The sequence below is a fragment of the Mustelus asterias genome, chromosome 27, assembly GCF_964213995.1.
Source record: "Mustelus asterias chromosome 27, sMusAst1.hap1.1, whole genome shotgun sequence".
Lineage (NCBI taxonomy): Eukaryota > Metazoa > Chordata > Chondrichthyes > Carcharhiniformes > Triakidae > Mustelus > Mustelus asterias.
In genome coordinates, this window is record NC_135827.1 from 14244975 (window position 1) to 14271001 (window position 26027).

Consider the following 26027-nt stretch of genomic DNA (forward strand, 5'->3'; position numbering starts at 1 on the left):
AAGGAGAGCAACAGGAATTTCCCAATTGACCGCCCATTTTCCGTACTGGAGAGGGCCAGTTTGGGTGCTTGAAGGCAGGCATCTATAGCCCAGGAAAACTCAAGCCATTGTCAAGCAACTGCGACAAATGGGGAGAGGATGGCCTAGTGGTATTATCGCTGCTCTATTAATCCCGAAACTCAGCTAATGTTCTGGGGACCTGGGTTCAAATCCCACCACGGCTGATGGTGGAATTTGAATTCAATCAAAATTATCTGGAATTAAGAATCTACTGATGACCATGAAACCATTGTCAGAAAAACCCATCTGGTTCACTAATGTCCTTCAGGAAAAGAAATTTGCTATCTTTACCTGGTGTGGCCTACTTGTGAATCCAGAGCCACAACAATGTGGTTGACTCTCAACTGCCCTCCAAGGGCAACTAGGAATGCTGGCCAGTCAACGACGCCCATGTCCCACAAACGAATATGAAAAAGAATGCAGCATAGACTGGGGACTGAGTCGACTCCGAGGTGGGGCAAGGTGGTAAGTACTGTGACATGTGACTCTCTGCCGCTGCCAGGTGGCAGAGGGAGGGTCCACCAAGGAAACTGGGGTTGGAGAGGGCTCAGACTTTGAGGAAGGGGTTGACCTTGCACTCTCCCCCAGGAATTTAAGCGGTTCAGGCCAATAGTAAGCAGAAAAGAGCCATTTTTACATGTTTTATTTTGGGGCAGATATTTTTGTGTGCCTGTTAAGGTCAAGGATAGTTATGCTTCTTTCTGGATTAAGTACTTCCAGGTCAATTACAACACAGGTTAGATATTTAATAAAACCCTTCAATTCTGTTCTTCACGCAATCCAAGTGTATATAAAACACGGGTTAAGTGCAGAATAAGGGTTTCTGTACATTGATTATCAAGAATGTGCCAGACATATGCAACATGGAATATGTGCAGAATGAAAGTCCTGTACATTCTGTACAAATCATGTTGCAGCTGTATAAAACCTTGGTTAAGCCGCATTTGGAGAATTGTGTGCAGTTCTGGTCACCACACTACCAGAAGAACGTGGAAGCTTTGGAGAGAGTGCAAAGAAGGTTCACCAGGATGTTGCCTGGTCTCAAGGATGTTGACTATGAGGAGAGGTTGAATAAACTAGGATTGTTTTCACTGGAAAGATGGAGGCTGAGGGGAGACCTGATAGAGAAAATTATGAAAGGCACGGACAGGGTGGAGCGTCAGAGGCATTTTCCCAGGGTGGAAGTGTCAATTAAAAGGGGACACAGGTTCAAGGTGAGAGGGGGAAAGTTTAAGGGAGATGTGCGGGGGAAGATATTCACACAGAGAGTGGTGGGTGCTTGGAACGCACTGCCAGAGGAAGTGGTGGAAGCAGGCACATCAGCAATATTTAAGAGGCATCATGGAGACATGAATAGGGAGGGAATAGAGGGATACAGACTGAGTAAGGGCAGAGGTTTTTTTTTAGTTTAGTTAGGGCAGCACGATCGGCATAGGCTTGGAGGATTGAAGGGCCTGTTCCTGTGCTGTACCTTTCTTTGTTCTACTCTGTCTCTTCAAGCATTCACTGAACGCATACACACAGGTTTTACGCAGAATAAAGTTCCCCTTATGCTTTCCTAACAAGCAATCAGAAGCCAACTAGATTCAGGATATATTTCCTTCTTCAGAATCATAGGCCTGGGGCAGCCCTGGTTACAAGTAGACTGCTTACATTGCCTCACGAGTTAGATACTGGACAGTGATGGCTCTACACAAACTCTTCAAGCAATCGCATGTCAGGTGATGGGCTGAATGGCCTCTTCCTCTACTGTAGGTCCTTCACAGGAAGGTAGATGTTTAAGGGGGAGTTTTATTAAGATATTTACAATGATGAATGATCTCATGAGAGATTGCCTCCTCGTTGAAGCATCCTCTCTGTTACATACCTGCCGTCACCACCTGGTGTTCTCAAGCTGAAAGACCCCCTATTGATCCTTCAGCTTTGAGAGCCTATTCAAGATGTAACCATCAACTGATTATTATCAGTGGAGAAATGGAAGAAGATATTCAAATTGTTTTTATACAGAAGGTAACTGCAACTTAAAACACTTCAGCAAATCTTGCTGTTGAGACATCTGGGTGGGATTTTCCGGCCTTGCTCGACCCAAGACTGGAAAATACCGCTCGAAGTCAACAGACATTCCCATTGTCCGCCCCTTGCCTGCTCCGATTACCGTGGTGGGCGGGGCGGTAGAATTCCAGCGAGAGACTTATATAAGGGAATTGTGTATATAAAGAGAAGGTATGTGAACTGGAATGGGAGTGAATTAGACCTGAGACAAGAATGGCCAGCTTCTCTGCTGTAATTTTTATTACAGATGCAACCTGGGTTAGATTCAGGGTAAAGCTTCCTCTGTACTTTCTCATCAAACACCTCCAGTCAGGTAGTTTTTGCATTTGATTGAGGCAAGCACCTTCTTCACTGTCTCAGACATAGTATCAGGTAACTGTGGAGTAAAACAACTACTTCCATTAAATGCATCCACATAGGGCAGCATAGTGGCACAATGGTTGACACTGCTGCCTCACAGCGCCAGGGACCCGGGTTCGATTCCCGGCTTAGGCCACTGTGTGGAGTCTGCATGTTCTCCCCGTGTCTGCGTGGGTTTCCTCCGGGTGCTCCGGTTTCCTCCCACAGTCCGAAAGACGTGCTGGTTAGGTGCATTGGCCATGCTAAATTCTCCCTCAGTGTACCTTAACAAGCAAAGGAGGGGTGGCGACTCATGGATTTTCACAGTAACTTCATTGCAGTGTTAATGTAAGCCTACTTGTGACACTAGTAAATAACCTTTTTAAACTTTTAAACATTAGGCATAGACAGGTTTGGTGTCTCCACACTGCCCTATTCATCACTCTCTGGTTTAGCTAGAGGAAAAATACTTTGTTTTGACAACAAGAAGGCTCCACTGTTTTGGGGGTGAATCCCAAACATGCAAAATCCAGATGCTTCCTTATGACATAGGTGGAAAATAATAAATGTAGAGTTACCCAAGGCTACGATACAGGTATCTCCGCATTTGGCTACTAAACAGTATAGGAGAACAGCAGGGGGGCAGAGGAAAAGATACATACACCCTCTAATTAGTATTTGATCTGATTTATTGTCACATGTATTGAATTACAATGAAAAGTATTGTTTCTTGCGCACTATACAGACAAAACATACCTTTCATAGAGTACATCGGGGAGTAGGAAAGAAGAGGGTGCAGAATAGAGTGTTACAGTTACAGATAAGGTGTAGAGAAAGATCAGCTTAATACAAGGTAGGTCCATTCAAAAGTCTGATGGCAGCAGGGAAGAAGCTGTTCTTGAGTTGGTTGGTATGTGACCTTAGACTCTTGTATCTTTTTCCCAATGGAAGAAGGTGGAAGAGAGTATGTCCAGCGTGGGGTCCTTGAGTATGCTGGCTGCTTTTCCAAGGCAGCGGGAAGTGTAGAAGGAGTCAATGGACCGGAGGCTGGTTTGCATGATGAACTGGGCTATGTTCACAACTCTTTGTAGTTTCTTGTGGTCTTGGACAGAGCAGGAGCCATACCAAGCCGTGATACAACCAGAAAGAATGCTTTCAATGTGGACCTGTAAAAATTGGTGAGAGTCGTAGCAGACATGCCGAATTTCCTTAGCCCCCTGAGAAAGTAGAGGTGTTGGTGGGCTTTCTTAACTGTAGCTTTGGCGTGGAGGGACCCAGACAGGTTGCTGGTGAACTGAACGCCTAGAAACTTGAAGTTCACCCTATTGTCACCATCTCATCCTATTTCCTTACTTTGTTTGTGGATTATGTATCTTTCTTTCCTGTTGACCGGGTGAATGGAGTATTGTTTGAAATGACTGTTATTCACTTAACGCAGTATTAATCATTGGCCAGCCTTTAACATGTTGCCTTCTCTGTAGCACTGAGATCATATGAATCACTATTTACAGCTATCACAAGGAATGATCCACATTCTCCTGCGATTCCGCTGCGATTTGAAACCCCCTTCAAACAGTAAATGAGATGAAAGGGTGGTTTTGTGTGTGTTCAGTTCTTCTGCTGTTATACTGAATGAGGGACCTTCACACTTTGAATCAATCACTGTTTGGACTTGACATAGTTCAAGTCTTTATAAAATGATTCAATTTAATGTCCTTGGAGAGAGTATTTGTACAAACTTTGACCTTTTCTGGCATTATGGGCTGGCAGAATGATGCCACTGTCTTCGACTTTTAATCAGACTGTGTAGCGAATGACATTTCCCTATGACAGATGCTAATTTGCAATGGGGGCTGGGAGCTTGCCTGTTTGGTGACCCCTTACGCTAAATAACAAAGAATGCTAGTCCATCCCATGGAGCGATGATCCTAAGATCATGATCCAGAACTCTGATGGAGAAATATGAGAAATATAGGCGTGGATGTAAGCAGATGACATCCAGATGCTGGGCTATCGCTGATGACCAGGGTGACCTCTGAATATGATCTTGCGCGTCAGTCAATCTTGGGGCAAAATTTGTCAGCTGTGATTTTTGTGTTTTAATATCATGCTTGATAATTTCCCAGGAAATCCAATCGGGTTATTCTATAGGAAAACTTGCATTTATAAAACGCCTTTCACGACCTCAGTGGTCCCAGCCAATGAAGTATTTTTGAAGTGTAGTCACTGTGAAAATATAGGAAACAACCAATTCATGCACAGCAAGATCCCACAGACAGCCTGGAATACAGAGCACAATGATTATGTTTAAGTTTATTTATTAGTCGCAAGTAGGCTTACATTAACACTGCACTGAAGTTACTGTGAAAATCCCCTAGTTGCCACACTCCGGCACCAGTTCGGGTACACTGAGGGAGAATTTAGCATGGCCAATGCAACTAACCAGCACGTCTTTCGGACTGAGAGAGGAAATCGGAATACCCGGAGGAAACCCACGCAAAACATGGGGAGAATGTGCAGGCTTCACACAGACGGTGACCCAAGCTGGGAATCGAACCCAGGTCCCTGGCACTGAGGCAGCAGTGCTAACCACTGTACCACCGTGCCGCCCAGTTGGGTGCATGGTAGGTGCAAAGCATAAGCGACAGTACCAAACTGCATCCACAAATGATGCTAAACCTGTGACATCAGTGCTGAACTGAACTGAACTCTGCTTTGCGAATGCACTAGCTGACAACCATTGCCTGACATTCTTAAATGAATGGACTAGTAACCAGAAGTAATTATCTGGAGACATGGGTTCATGTTCCTGCTTTGGCCACTGGAGAATTCAAATACAACTAATTAAATAAATCTGGAATAAAAAAATAATTTCTGTGGTAATCACTGGATGGTCATTGAACCCCATTTTGTTCAGTCAACATATACTTCAGGGAAGGGAATAGAATTTTTTTAATTTATTATTTTTTTAGCATGTGGGCACCTTTGTTGTCCATCCCTAACTGAGTGGTTTGCCAGGTTATTTCAGTCTTGGAGTCAACCACATTGCTGTGAGTCTAGTGTCACATGTAGGCCAGACCAGGTAAGGACGGCTGATTTCCTGCTCCAAAAGGACCTTGGATTTTTACCACAGTTGATGATAGTTGCCAGGGTCACCATGACTGAGACTAGCTTTATATTCCAGATATATTATTTGAACTTAAGTTCCACCAGTTTCTCTGGTGGGATTTGAACCCACATCCTCAAGAGCATTAGCCTGGGCCTCTGGATTACTAATCCAAGGATATTACCATTACATCCCCACCTCCCCCTGTATAGTCTATGTATGACTTCATTCCAATCATTATTTTGTAAATTGAGTTTGTGTCTATATATGCCCTGATTGTGAATAGAACTCCCACTCACCTGACGAAGGGGCAGCGCTCTGAAAGCTAGTGGCTTTTGCTACCAAATAAACCTGTTGGACTTTAACCTGGTGTTGTGAGACTTCTTACTGACTTCAAAGCCACAGCAACATGGTTGACTGTTAACAGCCACCCTCAAGGCTCACCACAACCTTCTAAAGGGTAACTAAGTATGGGCAATAAATGCCAAGCTGGCCACTAATGCCCATATCCCATGACTGGTAAATTAGTAATTAAGTTAATTTCAAAGGATATGTTTTTAAGTGTTAGTTGAGGGATAAATATTGATCCAAATTCTGGCAAGAAAGCCACTTCCGCAAGATAGATCCATGGGATCTTTTACATCCATCTGGGAGAACAGATTGTTTAACATCTTGGCTGGAATTTTACTGTTCTGCCCACCTTGGGGATCTGAGTGGGCGAGGGGCAAACCATGGGAAGGTCAGTTGACCTCGAGTGGGATTTTACGGTTTCGGGACAAGCGAAGTTGTAAAAATCCCCTTTCTCGTCTGCAGTGTTAGCCTGTAATATGCCTTTGAGCTCCTGGAGTGTTATTTGACCTCACAGCATTCTGAACTAGAGACAAGAGTGCTGCCACAGAACCAAAGATAACACCACAGTGATGGACATCTTCAGAAATTACAGAACTTAGACTAACAAATAGTTGTTGACAACTCGATGTCATTGAGCAAGAAATCGAAGCTCAAATAACAGAGTGAGATATAATTCAAATTTAGTCTCATAAGTAGTAACTAGTTCAACCCTGGACCCAGCTGTTTGTACAGAAAACATTCAGAGCAACTAGGCAATAGATCGAGAGATGGATTTGAGTTCAAATCCAAACCACAACAGTGGGATAAAACTCTCTCCTTTCACAATGATTTGCTTTCTATAGATTGCAATGCAGGGGAACTACATCCAGGATGTGTAATGGGTTGACAGCATAAAGGGTGTGTGTGCGCAACAGGATTGTGTGTAATGGATGGGTATGCAATAAGTGAGCATGTAATGGATTATTTGTAACAGGAGGGCATGTTAAAGGCTGGGTGTGTAATGAGTGGGTGTGTAACAGGTGCACGTGTAATGGGCTGGGTATGTAAAGGAAATGTATGAAACAGGTGAGTCTGTAATGTGTTGGGTATGTAATGGGCTGTGTGTGAAATGGATGGCTATCTAATGGGTGGGTTTTGCAATAAGTCAGTACCTAATAGATGGCACTGTGGTTAGCATACGGGTTCGATTCCCGGCTTGGGTCACTGTCTGTGCGGAGTTTGCACATTCTCTCAGCATCTGCGTGGGTTTCCTACCGGTGCTCCGGTTTCCTCCCACAGTCCAAAAGACGTGTAGGTTAGGTGCATTGGCCGTGCTAAACTCTCCCACAGTGTATCCGAACAAGCGTCGGAGTGTGGCAATTAGGGGATTTTCACAGTAACTTCATTGCAGTATTAATGTAAGCCTACTTGTGACACTAATAAATAAAATAAAAGATTTAAAAAACCTGTATGCAATGGGTGGTTTTGTAGTGGATTGAGTGTGTACCAGGCAGGGTAAATGGGAACAATGTTTAGTGGCCTAGATGTATACAGGGGTGTGTAATGAATTATAAATCCATTAATGCCTAATTTTTGATGCATCAAAATTGAGTTTCGCTCCCATAATGTTACTAATTCATACTCAATAGTGTCAGCTTGGCTCAGTCTTCAGAAATTTTGCCTATAACTCAGAAGGTTGTGTGTGGTTCCAACCTTTTTCTAGAACTTGAGCACATCATTTAGGAAAGTAAGCTGTGGGGAGGACACAAAGAGATTGCAAATAAATGTAGACAGGTTGGCTGAGTGTGTAAGAATATGGCTGGTGGAACATAATGTGGAGAAATATGAAGCTACCCAGTTTAGAAGGAAAAATAGAAAGAAAAATGTTTTTTAAATGGTGAGAGACAGGAAAATGTTGGTATTCAGAGGGACCTGAGTGTTCTGTACATTGATGACAGAAAGTAGGTGCAATCAGGAGAGCAAATTGTATGAGCCCCTTTATTACAAAGGGATTGGAGTTTGAGTAAAGATTGTATAAGCCCTTATTGAGACCTCATCTGGGGTACTGTGTACATTTTTGATCTCGTGGCCTAAGGAAAAATATACTTGCTATAGAAGAAGTGCAACTAAAGTTCACTGGACTGAGTTTTGGAATGCAAGGATGAGGAGAGATTGTGTGGACTGGGCCTATATTTCCTGGAATTGAGAAGAATGTGAGGTTAACTGAATGAAACCTCAAATTTTTAGAGGACTTGACAGGGTAGGTGATCATAGAAGTTAATCATAGAATCATAAAATGCGGAAGGAGGCCATTCAGTCCATCGAGTCTGCACCGACCACAATCCCACCCAGGCCCTATCCCCAATACTCCATGCACTTACCTTAGTTAGACCCCCCGACAGTAAGGAGCAATTTAGCATGGCCAATCAACCTAACCCGCACATCTTCGGATTGTGGGAGGAAACCGGAGAACCCGGAGGAAACCCATGCAGTCACGGGGAGAATGTGCAAACTCCATACAGACAGTGACCCAAGCTCGGAATCGAACTCAGGTCCCTGGCCCTGTGAGGCAGCAGTGTGCCACCATGCTGCCCATGATGGGAGGAGGTTTCTCTTGGCTCCTGTGTTTCAAACCAGGGACGTGAGAGTCACAGAATAAGGGGTCAGCTATTTAGAACTGAAATGAGGAGAGTTTTTTATTCACTCCAGGGGTTGTTAATGTTTGGAACTTTCTACCTGTGAGAGCCATGAATGTCCAGTCTTTGCTTATAGTCAAATCAGAGATGAAAACTTTTCTGGAAACTCCAGGAAAAACGAGGTCTGAGGATAGGACAGGAAGGTGCATCTGACAAAGAAGATCAACGATGATCTTACTGAATGACACAGCAGGCTTGAGGGGCTGAATGGCCTACTCCTGCTTCTATTTATCTTGGTGTCCATCGTGACTCAGTTGGTAACATTCTTGCCTCACAAGGTTCTAGATTTAACTCCTGGGCTGGGACACAGAATGAAGACCAACACTGCAGTGCAGTATGGAGGGAGTGCTGCACTGCCAGAGGTTCTCCCTTTTTGACTGAGACTTTAAGCTGAGGGCCTATCTGCCAGAAAATAGGGTTTCAAAGAAAAGTAGGGTAGTTTTCCCAGATGTCCTGGTCAACATGTATCCCTCAATCAACACCACAAAACCAGATTAACTGGTCATTATCACATCGCTGTTCGTGGGAGCTTGCTCTGCGCTAATATGCTGCCATGTTTCCTGGGTCCAGGGTTGAACTAGTTACTATTTATGAAACTAAATTGAATTATATCTCATGCTTTGTGATTTGAGCTTAGATGTCTTCTTCATTACAACAGTGACTAAAAAGGATTTCATTAGCCATAACGTGCTTTGAGATGTCCAGTAGTTGTTGGAAGATGCCATATAAATGCAAGCCTTTCTTCTATCTCTTATTTCTAACCACTGTGGTTGAATGGAGTGCTGACGTTCAAAGCCAGAGTTCTCATGTGAGCAAGAACTGAAGAGCAAATGCTAGGTGAGGACAAGGCAGCGGGGAAAACAGGCAATAGAATGAAACAATTTTTAAAATCTATATTCCAGACATTTTGGTACAGAGTTTAATTGGTGGTTTTTAGACAGAATGCATTGAATGGTACAAGCTGATTGATCAATCATCTGTTAGAGACATCGTTGTTTCTAACATAGAATGGTCAAAGAGAAACAAAGCATCTTTCTACGAGGCACTTAACATTGAGTTTAACAACATTAGAGCTGAACCACTAGTCTCGTGTTCTCACGGATAGCAAATGCCAGTGATGAAGAGCTGGGACTGAAGTAAAGATGGTGTGGCCCATTGCTTGCGATGCTCATCTCCGTTGGCCTGGCAAAGTGGTCTGCCCCCTCCTCGGGCCTACAGGCCTTTCTCCCACCACACAATCCCACGTGACAGGAGCCTTCTGCTGTTTGCCAAATTTTACATGATTCCCTCCTGTTCTGCTATTCTGCTTACGTGACCGACCCCTAATCTTCTCTTTAGTTTCTATAATTAAAACAGATTATCGTGGATGCAGTCAGCAGGTCAGGTAGAGTCTGTGGCGAGAGAGAGAGAGAGTGTTTACATTCCAGGTCCCTAACCTTCATCAGAACTAGGAGATACTGAGCGGAATGTTCCAACCATTCCCACTGGTGGGATCTTCCGGTCCCGTTGTCAGAATACCCCCCCAGCTAAGGGTTCCCCCACAGTGGAGGATGTAATCAGAAGATCCCATCGTTGGCCATAGGTAGGCCAACCCTGCTGCCATAAAACACACCGTCAGAGGGTGGACGGAAAATCCCACCCATTTTCTTTTCACCTGTCATGTTGCAACGAACAACGAAAATTACAGCACAGGAACAGGCCCTTCGGCCCTCCAAGCCTGCACCGACCATGCTGCCTGACTGAACTAAAACCCCCGACCATTCCGGGGACCATATCGCTCTATTCCCATCCTATTCATGTATTTGTCCAGACGTCCCTTTAACAGTCATTATCGTATCTGCTTCCACTACCTCCCCCGGCAGCGAGTCCCAGGCACCCACCACCCTCTGTGGAAAAAAGACTTTCTATTCTTTTGCCTTGCACCATTATCCCTTTTGACGTCTAATAACTTCTGCCTTCTGTCCTAGCGCAGAACCTGTCCTTCTTGTCCTAAAGCTTCCACCCTCTCCCCTGCCTCTGCATTTGCTCAAAAGTCATTCATCTCACACACCTTCCCATTCTGATGGTAGGTCGGTGACATAAAAGCATCAACTCCAGGAACAGGAGAAGGTCATTCAGCCCCTTAAGCCTGTTCAGGCATTGAATTAGATCTTGGCTGATCTGTGTCCTTTAGTTCTGAGCCCCCTCCCTGCCCCCCAACCCAAATCTTCCTTTCTCCACAGATGTTGCCTGACCTGCTGAATTTAACATCTTCTGTTTCTATGTCCCTCCGCATCATGTTTGTTTTTGTACTTATGAAGGAGTTGAGAGCTGCAGAACAGAATATTAATTGTCCATTAGTCTTCAGGATGCTTTGAGTGGTGCCCACTGTGTCATCTGCAGCGACAGGGACAAGCAAGGACAGCATCCAATTGACTCTGCTTTGTTGTTGCTAGGTAACCGATACTGGTATGTACGTCTGCGTCGCCACAGGATCAAGTGGAGAGACGACCTGGAGCGGCTACCTGGAAGTGCAAGGTAGGGTGCAATTAAATCAAATTATGTCAGCTCGGAAGCAAACAGTGGCCGGAACAAGTCACCAGCATGGCCTGTTTAATTAGAACTAAAAGGAAATATGAAACTACAGATGTACATGGCCTAAATGCAAAATATGAGAGATTATTTGCAGTGCAAGTCACTAAATAAGCAAGAGAACAATGAAGACCATCCACCATTGACAGCAATAGGGATAGGGGCAGCACGGTGGCACAGTGGTTAGCACTGCTGCCTCAAAGCGCCAGGGACCTGGGTTCAATTCCCGCCTCGGGTCACTGTCTGTGTGAAGTTTGCACATTCTCCATGTGTCTGTGTGGGTTTCTTCCGGGTGCTCCAGTTTCCTCCCACACTCCAAAGATGTGCAGGTTAGGTTGATAGGCTATGCTAAATTGACCCTAGTGTCAGGGGGATTAGCAGGGTAAATATGTGGGATTATGGGGATAGGGCCTGGGTGGGATTGTTGTTGGTGCAGGCTCGATGGGCCGAATGGCACTGTAGGGATTCTATGATTTGCTGCCAGTGCTAACGTTAAGATTTATTATTTCAGTTATGAAGATCGGTTGGAGAGGTAAGGCTGTTCTCCTTAGAAGACTAAGAGGAGATTTGACAGAGGTGCTTAAAATTATGAGGGACCTGAGTTGATGGGGAGAAACTGTTCCCACTTGTAAAAGGATGGAGAATGGGAGGACACAGATTTAAAGCGATTTGCAAAAGAAGCAAATGTGACGTGAGAAAAGCTTCTTCACACAGCGAGTGGTTGGGGTCTGGAACGCACTGCCTGGATATGTGGTGGAGGCAGGTTCAATCGAGGCATTCCAGAGGGCATTAGATGATTATATGACTGGAAACAACATGCAGGGGTACAGGGAAAAGGCAGGGGAATGGCACTGAGTCATGCTGACTTAGAGAGTGGTGCAGGAATGATGGACCAAATGGCCTCTTTCTGTGCCGTAACAATTCTGTGACTCCTTCGGTAATACCACAGTGACCCTCCACACAAGCAGGTATAAACCTGGGGACAGCAGTGCCGTCCAGCAGTCATGTGAGTAAATCAGTCACCTCAGGTCCACCAGCAGCAGTTTGAGAGTTTCAATTTGGTTTGGAAAATCTGGAAATAAAAAGCTGGCAGCTTTTTATTTCCAGATAAATAAATCTGGGGGAAGGAAAGTTGCTGTCCTTAGCTAGCCTGGCCTCACTGTGTCACGCCAACACGGATGGTCCTTAACCTCCCCTTGGGGCCCTTAACCTCCTCAGGGGTCCTCACCTTCTCCAGGGGCCCTTACCTTCCCCCGATTGTTCAGCACTCCATCCTGTTATAGCAGCCCACAAAGGCGGCCCACCCTAAATGTTTGCCTTGTTGGTGATGCCAAAATCCTGCAAATTTGTCAAAAATCTTGAAGATGGAATTAAAATGCCCTCTCTGAAAGGGAAGGGGGGAATCTCAAACAGTGGAGGAGTAGGAGCGGGGCAGGGAAAGATGATAGCTCGGCTGGGCAATCACAAAGGAGAACAGCTCAGCATGGAGCTCCTGGCCCGGCAGCCATCCCCATCTGAAATATTAATAGAGCTCCTGATATATGTCTGACTTTCCCTGATAATTGCTCTTAAATGAACTCACCTTCCCATACATCACCGGCTGGTTTGATTTTCAGTGTCGCAACCTGACCTGGAATGGAGGCAGGTCAAGAGGTTAAACAAATATGTTTGATTGTGCAATGCATTACAGAGCTTGACGGCCTTTGAAACAAAGAGTGAAGAGGACAGGCCTACGCTGCACTTGGACCTTAAAGAGATGATGGCCTGCAGCATTTGTGAGGCGTTCGCTGGTGCACACTTGTGTGTTTCTGTCAGTTGGTGGATAGGAGTTGATTCTTGTGCTAGGTGGTTGTTGTCTTTTAGATCTTGTGACTGGTTGGATACGGCTCGCATCAGCCCAACAATTCCAAATCCGGAAGTATTTAAACTGGGGTCATCTGTGAGATGATGTAAATTCAGTGGCAAACATAGGATGTCGAAGGACCTGTGACCTTAATGCAATCCAGGAAATATTCACTGAATTCCCTCTCCAAAGAATAATATTTGTTGTTTTATTAGCAATTGTCTTTGAACACTGGTTAGGCCCGCACTTGGAATATAGTCTTCAGTTCTGGACGCTGCACTGCCAGAAGGATGTGGAGGCTCTGGAGAGGGTACAGAAAAGATTTACCAGGATGTTGCCTAATATGGAGGGCATTAGCTATGAGGAGAGGTTGGAGAAACTTGGTTTGTTCTCACTGGAACGACAGAGGTCGAGGGGCAACCTGATAGAAGTCTAGGAGATTATGAGGGGCATGGACAAAATGGATAGTCAGAAGCTTTTTCCCAGGGTGGAAGAGTCAATTACAAGGGAGCATAGGTTTAAGGTGCAAGGGGAGGAGGTTTTAGTTCAGATGGGCAGCATGGTCGGTGTAGGCTTGGAGAGCCAAAGGGCCTGTTCCTGTGCTGTAATTTTCTTTGTTATTTTGTTGTTATAGCTAGCTCTGTCTGTTGGGTTGTGGAAGGGGAGTGGAGTCCCAGCGACTGTGTCCTTGATGTGATTTGATTTTATTTTGATTTGATTTATTATTGTCACATGTATTGGGATACAGTGAAAAGTATTGTTTCTTGCACGCAATACAGACAAGACATACCGTACATGAAGAAGGAAAGAAGGGAGTGCAGAATGTAGTATTACAGCCACAGTTAGGTGTAGAGAAATATCAACTTAATATGAGGTAGGTCCATTCAAAAATCTGATGGCAGCAGGGAAGAAGCTGTTCCTGTGTCCTACAAAACTCATCTCTTAACTCCATGGCCTGGGGCTTGGCTCCTCCCTCTTCCCGCTGCTTTAGAAAAGGAGCCAGCATAATTAAGGACCTTACGCACCCCGGACATACTCTCTCCAACCTTCTTCATAGAAACGTTACAGTGCAGAAGCAGGCCATTCGGCCCATCGAGTCTGCACTAACAACAATCCCACTCAGGCCCTATCTCCGAAACCCCACATATTTACCCTGCTAATCCCTCTAACATACACATCCCGGGACGCTAAGGGGCAATTTAGCATGGCCAATCAACCTAACCTGCACACCTTTGGGCAACTTCAGTCAGAAAAATGATACAAGAGTCTATACAAAGTCTATCTGTGTCTATAGGGACGGGAGAGTGAAGTATACCAGTGCTTACACAGTGTTCCTTTGCCCCCAGGGCATCCTTCAGACAGAAATGCTTAAACCTCACTTTTAAGTGCACCATAGCATAGTGGCACTAATTATCCAGAGAGCTGGGCAAATGCTCCAGAAACATTGGTTCAAGTTCCATCCTGGCTGTAGTGGTCAGATTGTGACACTAGCCAGAACAGCCAAGGTGACTCAGTTCAGCTACAACACTGCCATTGGCCAACAGTATGGAAAATTGCCTCAGTGTGTCCTACCCAGAACTCTGGACAAATTCAATCCGGCCAATTACTGGCCCATGGGGTTGGTGGTAAGGGGGAGTATGAAGGCGAGGAGGGCATTTAAGCAGTTGGGAAGATGGTGTTCAAGTATCCCACCAATTTCCCACCTCTGGGTGGGGAAGGCCCATGGCCAGACTTCCCATTTCGCTGCCAGTTGAGACCCTTACTTGGCCAATTCATGACCCCATAAGGGCCTCATTCCACCTCTGCTGGTATTAACCCAGTGACGGGTGGGCCTGTGGTCATGTGGCATGGACGACCATCGAACCTTGTGCCTTCCAGCAGTAGGGGAGGGGGATGTGCAGGGGTGTGGCCCCATTCAAAGACACTGTGCTTGATCAAGGGACCCGGCATGCCAGCTGAGTGCCACACCACTGCCCTGGCTGCTGACACCCACTCCCCCATGATCCCGTCCCACGAATGCCTTCTTGTCTTGACTTACCTCTGTGTCACACTGGAGACAGCCACTGCCTCCTTGATGACACTGCTAAATGAATCAGCTGCCAGCCTCTGATTGGCCACCAGCTCTCAGGGGGCCTTGATCCTGGGAAAGGTTAGTGGGCACTTCAGGTCTTGAGACAGGCGGATTCCAGGAATGGGCAACAAAGCTCTCTTTTCTGTTCTTCAATGACAAGCAAGGCCTCAGTTGCCTCATAAAACCCTACCCATCAGCCATCTCTTATCAGCAAAGCGGCGTCATTAACAGTGCTATTACACAGCACTTACTCAATAACAACCCGCTCATCACTGTTCGTTTGCACTCTATCAGGGCCACTTAGCTTCAGACTTCTTTATAGACTTGACCATAAGAGCTGAATTCCAGAGGTGAGATGAAAGTGACTGCCTTTCACACAGGACAATATTTGACCGAGTGTGGCATAAAGGCACCCAAGCAAAATTAAATAAATGTGAATTAGGGGAGATCCATCCATTGGTTGGAGTCATACCTAGCACAAGGGAAGATGATTGTGATTTTTGGAGGCCAATCATCTCAGTCCCAGGACATCGCTGCAGAAGTTCATCAAAGTAGTGTCCTAGGGCCAACCATCTTCAACTTCTTCATCAATGACCTTCCTTCCATTATAAAGTCAGAAATAGGGGTGCTCGCTGATGTTTGCACAACATTCCCCTCCCATTCACAATTCCTTTCACCCTCAAATTAGTCTGTGTAAATATGCAGCAAGACCTGGACAAAATTCAGTCTTGGGCTGATAAATGACAAGTAACATTCACACCAGTCAATGATCATCTCCAACAGAGAAAATTTAAACCATCTCTCCTTGGCACCCAATGGTATTTCTATCATTGATGCTCACATCAACATTTTGAGGGTTACCATTGACCAGAAACTGAACTGGAGCAGCCATGTAAATACTGTGGTTGTAAGAGGAGGTCAGAGGGTAGGAATTCTGCAGTGAGTAACTCGCCTTGTGGCATCCAAAGCATGTCCACCATCTACAAGGCACAAGTCAGGAGTGTGATAGAATGCTTTCAGTGCAGCTCCAATAACACTCAATAAGCTCAAACCATCCAAGACGAAGCAACCACCTGATTAGTATCCTATCCACCACCTAAAACATGCACTTTCTCCAACAACAGCACACAGTGGCAGCAGTGTGTACCATCTATAAAATGCACCACAGCAACTCACTAAGGCCCCTTTGACATACTCATGACCCCTTTCGTCTGGAAGGACAAGGGAACAGGTGTATGGGAGCACCAGCACTTGCAAATTCCACATGCCAGTCACAAACTATCCTGATTGGAATTATCCCACCGATCCTTTCCTGTTGCTGGGTCCACATCCCTCCTCGTATCACGTGTACATACAACAGATGAACTGCAGCGGTTTGAGAAGGCAGCTCGCTGTCAGCTTCTCAGGGGCATTGAGGGATTGTTAATAAATACTGGCCCTGACAGTGATGCCCACATCCCAATACTGAATAAATAAAGAAGTGATAGAGAGCTGGATAGACCAGTTCATCTTTTCTCATTCCTTCTTTCCATATCAAAGTGCAGACTGATACTGGGGCATGGACCATTCTTGGTTACCTCAATGTTCCAACTCTTCTGTAGGGTCTCAAATATTGCACTAATTGGCCACAGGATGCATCACAGTTGTGTTTGATTGCTGCAGCCATCCGATTGGCTATTTTGAAGTTTCAATGTCTGACGAGGGAGCAAGAAGTCAAGTTCTGATTGGTTGTTTCACATTTTGTTCCCTCTTATGCCAACTAAAGATTAAATTGAGTGATTCGATTTAAGTCCCATTGTTTCAGTCAGAGAGTGTGGTATCCAGTGATGCATCCTGGGCTGTGAGGTGTGTTTGCCTGTGATTAGATGAACAGTGAAGACAATTTGGTGAAAAATGCAACTTACTTTCTTTCAGAAAATGGCAGCCCAACTCGCATCCTGTCGGCAGAACCAGACCTCCTGCCTGGCCCTCCCTCGAAGCCACTGATCACTGACGTCACCCGTAATAGTGTCACCTTGACATGGCAACCAAGCCAGCACATCGGAGGCTCGGCAGTCACGTCGTACATCATCGAGGCGTTTAGGTAGGAGAGCGAAGGAAAGCAGCTGGGGAGACGGCGAATTAATATCGCTGCACAGAGGCTTCACGTCTCCGCAGACAGGGGCAGGGTGTTATTTAGCGAGTGGCAGCTCTCGGTGCCAATCTTTCGCAGATTTATGAGGCTCGCTCGGGTGGGGAATGTGTTTGTTCACAAAGAGAGATTTGCCTGTCACAGACGTGACAGGAATGGCCCTGAATTACTGTCGGACATGTGCTGCACTAACAGGGAAAGGCTATGAGGCAGAACCAACATTGCTATCCAGGGAGGCAATTGATGGCTGCATTAGAGGTGTCTTGAAACCCATCAGTAACATTGCTGAAGGAGCAGCCAGTCTCTCTCTCTCATGGCTTGAGATGTTCATTCAGAGGAAGACATAGTAAAATATTTGCATTGTTTTGGTAATTTAATTATTTGATTTTTTTTTTAACCACACAACCTCCCCCCCACCCTCAAATTCTTCCCATGCCTTGTGCCTTTTCAGTGCTCCCAGGCTCAGATCCTCTGACATCGGCTGAGACAGAGGGTGGGATTTTCCTCCCCCTCCACGGTGTGCTTTGCAGCAGCGGGAGGGGGTCTACCGCTCGCTGGTAGCAGGCTCATATTGTCAATGGGCTTTCCCCTTGATCGCAGCCCTCACCATCGGGAAACCCGATGCCGGGGTGGAGGGGGAGGAGAGGAGGGGCGCCGTCCTCAGGACCATAAAATCTTGCCGGCGTAAAGGCCAGCAAGAGAATCTCTCAATGTTTATCCTTTGCTCAACTTCGGTCAACATCAGTCAGGCCAAGGTCATGGAATTGCCATGGGGTAGAGAGGCCATCACCAAAGCAATTGTGTTGCAATGGAGTGCCAAAGAGCTGTGCCCTCAATTCCTTAGTGTATGAATTTTTTATTCCCCCTTCATGTTCCACCTCTCCTGAAGATTGCTGAAGAGTGAAGCATGTTGCCAAAGATTTTTGTCATCAGGACAGGTACAAGAATACCAAAGTCAGTGCAGACACGATGGGCCAAATGGCCTCTTCTGCGCTGTAATGATTCAATGAAAGTTCCGATGATCACAACAATTAATATGATATATATTTGCATTATAATTATTATTGCATTTATAAGATCATTTGAAATTTGACATTCTTACGTCCAACCTGATGAGTGCAGGGTGAAAAGCTTTGACAACATGTCTCCCTCTTCAGCAATGTTCATCTTCTGGTGGTATTGGTTCCTGCTGAAGTATAGTCCCGAGAGCATTGGCAGATCCCAGTATCTCAACCAATTCTCCATCCTTTACATGTGAGCTGGGACAGTGAGTACCAGCATGTTAATCCATCAGGGGAAAATCATCACAGTTCAAGGAAGCACTCTCCTCACCTGATGTCAATACACCCTTCTCAGCATCACAGGGATCCCGCTCCTTGCCTTGGATTCAGAAGAGGTAACTCATGGGTTAATTTTTTTTAGAAAAAGAAATCAAAACAAAAACATAGCTGGGCAATGCTTTTGGTGACCATGGAAGGTATGCGTCTGGATTGAGGATGCCTCTGGATTGAGGATGCATCTGGATTAAGGATGCTTTCTTGAATTCCCACACGTTGCACAACAGCTACTTCCTCAGCTTCCTGGAAGTTTGAAGGAAGTCAAATGAAGGCACTAGGAGTCACCTATAGGCCAGACCAGGTAACGACAACAGATTTCCTTCCCAAAGGGACAAAGGATCAGGCAGGTTTTCACGATAACCTGTTAGTTCATGGTCACCAATACTGATGTGAATATTTTTTTAATCCATACTTTTTGACTAATTAAATTCAAATATCCAAGTTACAATAATGCGATGCAAACTGTGTACCTAGAATAATAGAATACCATAGAAATCCTATAATGCAGAAGGAGGCCATTCGGCCCATTGAGCCTGCACTGATTCTCCAACAGAGCATTTTACCCAGACCCTATCCCCATAACCTCACATACGTACCACGCTAAACCCCCTAACCTATACATCTTGGGACACTAAGGGGCAATTTATCATGGCCAATCGACCTAACCTAATCCAGGCCTTGGGAATGCTAGTCTTGTATCATGAGTGCTACACCCACTTGAAGTTTTGTCGAACTAAAGGAAGGTAATGGGGTGGGGAAAGCTCGGCTAGGCCATGAAGGAATTGGGCAATTGCACACGAGCTAAAGTTTTAAAATTGAGTGGTGGGTGAGCTGTGAGCCAGATAGGTCAACAGGCACAGGGATGATGGGCAGAGAGCTTTGGATGGCCTCAGGGGTGGTGGGGGGGAGGAGAATGCGGTCTGGTGGTGATATTGGAAGATAGGAGAGTCTTAAAATAGAAGCTTGGAATGTATATTCCAGAAACATTTTGATTTTTGATTTGATTTATTATTGTCACAGTGAAAAGTATTGTTTCTTGCACGCTATACAGACAAAGCATACCAGACAAAGGAAACGAGAGAGTGCAAAATGTAGTGTTACAGTCATAGCTAGGGTGTAGAAAAAGATCAAATTGATGCAAGGTAGGTCCATTCAAAAGTCTGACGGCAGCAGGGAAGGAGCTGTTCTTGAGTCAGTTAGTACGTGACCTCAGACTTTTGTATCTTTTTCCCAATGGAAGGGGGTGGAAGAGAGTATGTTTGGAGTGCGTGGGGTCCTTAATTATGCTGGCTGCCTTGCCGAGGCAGCAGGAAATGTAGACAGAGTCAATGGATGGGAGGCCTGGTTTGCGTGATGGATTGGGCTACATTCACGACCTCTTGTAGTTTCTTGCGGTCTTGGGCAGAGCAGGAGCCATACCAGGCTGTGATACAACCAGAAAGAATGCTTTCTATGGTGCATCTGTAAAAGTTGGTGAGAGTCATCTGTGCTTGCTGTCCTGGAATCGGGGTGGCCTTCATATCCCAGCGTCACAACTCTCATTGTGAACTGTGTTTTCTGCAGTCAAGTAAATAGCACAGGCTGGAGTGATGATTTATGCTTTGAGATTATAAATCACTTCAACTGCAAGTTGATGATACTCCCCAGTATTTCAGGTCATACGTTCAGGGTCTTCAAAGCTTATCAGTGTTTGATGGGCAGGAAAAAAAACAGCAGCAGTAAACTACAGAACGGAGAGTTGAAGGCTAGACTGTCGCCTGTCAACCTGTGAATTGTTTTCGTTCATGGAATGTGGAGATTGCTGGCTAGACCAGCATTTATTACCCATCCCTCAATCCCCTTGAAAAGCTGGTGGCCTTCCTGAACCACTCGGTCCATGTGGTGTAGGTACACCCAAGTGCTGTTAGGGAGGGAGTTCCAGGATTTTGACCCAACGACAGTGAAGGAATGGTGATATATTTCCCAAGTCACGATGATGTGTGACTTGGAGGGGAACTTCTAGCTGGCAATGTTCCAGTGCATCTGCTGCCCTTGTCCTTCTAGGTAGTAGAGGTCAAATCCAGCCATACAGATAATCAATGTAAGGGGTGAGATTGGACACCCTACTGGGTGCAAGGGTCGTACAAATGAGGTCAGACAGTCTCAGCCCAGCTCCCTTTTAGCATTGAGCTACAGCACAAAGCTGCAGCCTTACTTTCTTTAGATGGCTGGTTTGAGTAATAAGGAAAAGATATTATAGAAAAATTTAAGTATGAGGTAAGGGGAGCTTTATGTTGCATTTATCTGTCATCATAACTAATCTAGCGGGGCTAAGGATTGATTCATAGAATCATAGATCCCTACAGTACAGAAGGAGGCCAGTCAGCCCATTGAGTCTGTACCAATCACAATCCCACCCAGGCCCTATTCCGGCAACCCCACACATTTGCCCAGTTAATCCCCCTGACACTAGAGTTAATTTAGCATGGCCAATCAACCTAACCCACACATTTTTGGACTGTGGGAGGAAACCGGAGCAGCCGGAAGAAACCCACGCAGACACGGGGAGAACGTGCAAACTCCGCACAGACAGTGACCCGAGGCCAGAATCGAACCTGGGTCCCTGATGCTGTGAGGCAGCAGTGCTAACCACTGTGCCACCGTGCTGCATGATCAACAAGCCCTATACCCTACATGTGATAAGTACTGTAGCTCCTAAGGAGATCTTGTGATGCAGTGCTTGTGCAGTGCTTGCGCCCTACCGCTGGACCAGAAGCTCTGAAGTGCAGCATTGGAGAACTTGTGGGGGAATGGACAGTCTAGGCCTTGGCCATCCCATTGTAACATTGCGGAAGGGTCAGGGTAGGCGGGAGGCCAGTGAGAAAGCCATCCGAAGAGCCTCTCGTCTGTAAACCCTCCAGAGCGGGAACATAAAATTCTGCCTTTGGTTTTCCTGTGAGTGATTAAACGTAATGTCACTTGAAGCTATTCCCAAAATCCTCTCTGTTACACAGAGGTGCCTTTGTGAGTTGTACAACATTGCCGCACAACAGTCCAAGTCTATATTCAGACATATTGGTGTGCCAATGGGGCATCCTATAGCAAAATACCATTCAAAGTCTATTCTTAGTTTTGCATTCATAGAAACATAGAAAAACTACAGCACACACAGGCCCTTTGGCCCCACAAGTTGTGCCGAACACATCCCTACCTTCTAGACCTACCTATAACCCTCCATCCTATTACGCTCCATGTACTCATCCAGGAGTCTCTTAAAAGACCCTACTGAGTTCGCCTCCACCACCACTGACGGCAGCCGATTCCACTCGCCCACCACCCTCTGTGTGAAAAACGTACCCCTAACATCTCCCCTGTACCTACCCCCCAGCACCCTAAACCTGTGTCCTCTCGTAGCAGACATTTCCACCCTGGGAAAAAGCCTCTGAGAGTCCACCCGATCTATGCCTCTCAACATTTTAACAGAAATACAAGTCTCAATTCTTCATTTCAGTTCACCAACAGTCACATAATAATTGTGCGATATTTAAGTGTAGTATCCTGAAAGGTGAATCCTACAAGTTCCTCAGAGCAGACTGGCCTCCAGTCATAGTTAACTAGCCTCTGAGAGGCTCATAGATTTTGTATCTAATATTGAAACCTGCGCTTTGTATATTGTGTAAAACTGATGTCTGTGTAGTAGCACAAAGGGAACGGAGAATCAGTGAGCATGTAAGAGAGATGCTGAGACCCTGAGCTCCTTTGACTTTCAGCGGCATAATGGAATGCTCCCTTAACTATCCATTCACGTGAAATGTAATGTTCAAAAATATAAACCCAATGGTTCAGTCGCTGATTAGTTACAAGCGTAACGCGTTTCAATTCCTGGTCAAGATTAACGTGCGCCATAAAGGTTTGATCTAATCCTCTGAATACTAACTGATTTTGAAATTCCAATGAAGCAAGTTCACACATTACACTTGTAAAAGCTATATAAATGCAGAGCCTTGAGGTCTAAGCGACTCTCATTTTCTCTCCTGACACCCCAGGGCAACCTTCATCTTGATCATAGAACAAACGAATAGCACAGGAACATCCATCAGCTTTAACCAATGAAAGGACCCTGCGTGATGGATTATGTGGCCTAGGTTGTGGCTGGCTATGAGAATAGCAAATAACAATACCACGGAGTGACGGAATGAAATTATTTCCAATTAAAAAAACCATTTAACATTCTGAGTATCCAAGCTGATGGAAGCGGGCAGCAGCCTTCCGATACATTGAAATGCATCAAATATTCAAATGATCAGATCGTGTTTATATTCTGAGCTTTGATTTGGCTGGGAAGCAGGCCTCAAAGGAGATTTTCAATCAATGAAGTCTCTTTTCAGAACTATAGAACCATATGCAAATAAGCTCATTAAATGATGTTAAAGTGGTGGAAAATGGCCAATAATTAATTGTTGATTCTTGTTTGGAGCAAATCCTGGTTTTGGATTTGTACCAAATTCATCGAACATTCAGCAACTGGTTCATTTTGGAATGTTCCACAAATTTCAGAACTAACTTTGATAGCAAAATAAAATTAGCGAGCGAAATGGCTGCCAAAACCGTCAGTTTGCCTCCTATAGTCGATGCACTCGCACTATCATTTGGCTTGGGAAAGAGGGCATGATCTTGGAAACTTTGGCATTGACCCACGGGGGATTTTCATCAGTATTTTCCCCTTCCCCTTTCTCAGTCAATCCGCAGGTAGCACGTGGCAGACAGTGGCTGAGTATGTGAAAGTGGAAAAACACACAGTTACCAGCCTCAACCTCAACACCATCTACCTGTTCATCGTCCGTGCGGTCAACATGTACGGCCTGGGAGACCCCAGCCCCATCTCTGAACCTGTTCGCACTCAAGGTAAGCTGAGTTCACTCCATTCTCATAGAATCACAGAATCCCTACAGTGCAGAAGGAGGCCATTCGGCCCATTGAGCCTGCACCGACAACAATCCCACCCAGGGCCCTATCGCCCGCCATAACCCAAAGTATTTACCCTGCTAATCCCCCCCCCCCCCCGACACTAAGCGAGAATTTAGCATGATCAATCAACATAACTGTCACCTCTTTGGAGTGTGGGAGGAAACCCACGCGGAGAATGTGCAAGCTCCACACACACAGTGATCGGAGGCTGGATTTGAACCTGGGTCATTGGCGCTGTGAGACAGCAAGGGCAGAATTTTACGGTCTCGCTTGTCCCAAAACTGTATAATCATGCCTGAGGTCAACGGACCTTTCCATGGTCCGCCCCTCGCCCGCTCCGATTCCCGGGTGGCAGGACGGTAGAATTCCGGCCTAGTTCTGAACAACTGCCACAATTAATTCCCACCCTCTCCAGTTCTCACTGTACTGCTTACCATTCCATGGACAGCTTTATGGTGGCTTGGTTCAATTTTGTTCTGAAAAATGCTGAAAGAGAGAGGACAAGCATGACTTTATATTTTGATGATTGCATTGCATGTTTGAGCTTGGGATTCCCATTCCTGAGTCACTAGGTTACAGCGTCAAGTCCCACTCCGAGTAACTAGTGACCGGGGATGAGAGTTCCAGTTTCAAAATACTGCTTGACGCCGAGTTCACTTTTGCCGCTGCATAATTTTCGGTTGATTAAACTCTGAGCTCTCCACCAATAAAGTCAAGTCATTATTTTTAGTTTATTAATTAGTGTCACAAGTGGGCTTACATTAACACTGCAATTAAGTTATTGTGCAAATTCCCCAGTCGCCACACTCCGGCGCCTGTTCAGGTACACTGATGGAGAATTTAGCATGACCAACACGCCCTAACCAGCACGCCTTTCGGGCTGTGGGAGGAAACCGGAGCACCCGGAGGAAACCCACGCAGACATGGGGGAGAAGGTGCAGGCTCTGCACAGTCTGTGACCCAAGTTGGGAATTGAACCCAGATCCCTGGTACTGTGAGGCAGCAGCGCGAACCACTGTGCCAGCGTGCCGTCCCATAATGGGAGGAGAAGGGTGACAGTGTGAGGGAGCTGGATTAACACCACGTTGAAAGAAATGCCGATACAAGACGCCCTGGAATCCAGCACAGGGTTGTCAACTCATTTTTAAAATTGGGCTGTAGCAGTATATTTCCCCTCTGATAAGATTACAGCTAGTTACACCATTATTCCATTTATAATATATGTCGTATTAATTGTAAGAATGAATAATAATTAAAATGTTAATAGATTTACGGCTATTTAGTTAAATGTGTGACTGATGCATGCACCATTAATTTGAACTCAGAGACAGGGTCTGCATTGCTGCAGTTGTTCTTATTGATTAATTAATCCTGCAATGGACCATTAAAGTACTTAGCATAACTGTTAGTAGATACCGAGGCACTTAAATGCATTAGCACAAATTTATTGCATTACTTCTCCTTATTGTCCACAGACGTAAGTCCCACGGGACAGGGGGTGGACCATCGACAAGTGCAGCGTGAACTTGGGGAGGTGGTTGTGCAGCTCCAACCTCCTGTCACCTTGACGTCCACAACCATCCAAGTCACCTGGGCAGTAAGTAGTGAATACGGCAGTGCCGATGCAGGAGAGGGCAAAGTGAGAGTGAGCGTGTGAAGGGGAATAATAAATATCAGGTTTTTTTTTATTTATTCGTTCGGGGAATGTGGGCATCACTATCTGGACTAATGTTTATTGGCCGTCACTCACTGCCCTCTGTTTCAGAGGGCATTTCAGAGTCAACCACATTGCTGTTGTTCTGGAGTCACATGTAGGCCAGACCCTGTAAGGACAAAAGATTTCCTTCCCTAAGGGACATTAGTGAACCAGATGTGTTTTTACGACAATCGACAATGGTTTCATGGTCATCATTAGATTTTTAATTCCAGATTTTTATTGAATTCAAATTTTACCATCTGCCATGGTGGGATTCGAACCCAGGTCCCCAAACCATTACTCTGAGTCTCTGGATTACTAGTCCTGTGACAATACCACTAGGCCACCACCTCCCTGTATCACTGCCAGTTGGCTGACCATGATGAGAATTGCTATGAACATATGGAAAAAGGTAACGTGGAATATCGTTGATCCTTGGTACTCTTTCTCGAATATGTAAAGCTCCAACACCCACACGAGATGCTGGCACCTACATAGTCACTGCTCATCTGGACGTGAAGGGAGATGTGGGCAATAGATTGGACACTAAGTATCTCCTTACTCATCCTTTTCCCCAACAAGAAAGACCTCGGGTGGGATTTTCCAGCCCACCAGCGGCATGTTTCCCAGTGGCAGAGGTGGCTTGCCTTTGCCAGACAGTCCTGCCGGACAGGACTGTCCGGCCCCAATGATGCCTACGGTGTTTTGCGTGGCTCGAGCGTCCCCCCCACCGGGGACCCCCACCCCGGGGGTTTGGGGGTCCCCTTCGGTCTCGCCAGCGGGAATATCAAGCCGAGAGATCAAACAAAAGACTCAGTTGCTCTGAGTGTTGTGTGTATGTGGAGGCT

At 45.6% G+C, this 26027-nt stretch overlaps 1 protein-coding gene across 1 annotated transcript in view; it reads left to right on the forward strand.

Moving 5' to 3' along the window:
• robo3 (roundabout, axon guidance receptor, homolog 3 (Drosophila)) overlaps positions 1-26027 on the forward strand; it is a 322494-nt gene that overhangs the window by 220732 nt on the left and 75735 nt on the right. Inside the window, exons 10-13 of the mRNA XM_078198844.1 lie at positions 11019-11100; positions 16983-17151; positions 23254-23420; positions 24959-25080. Coding sequence (XP_078054970.1) covers positions 11019-11100; positions 16983-17151; positions 23254-23420; positions 24959-25080 — 540 coding nt within the window. The remainder of the gene's footprint in view (positions 1-11018; positions 11101-16982; positions 17152-23253; positions 23421-24958; positions 25081-26027) is intronic.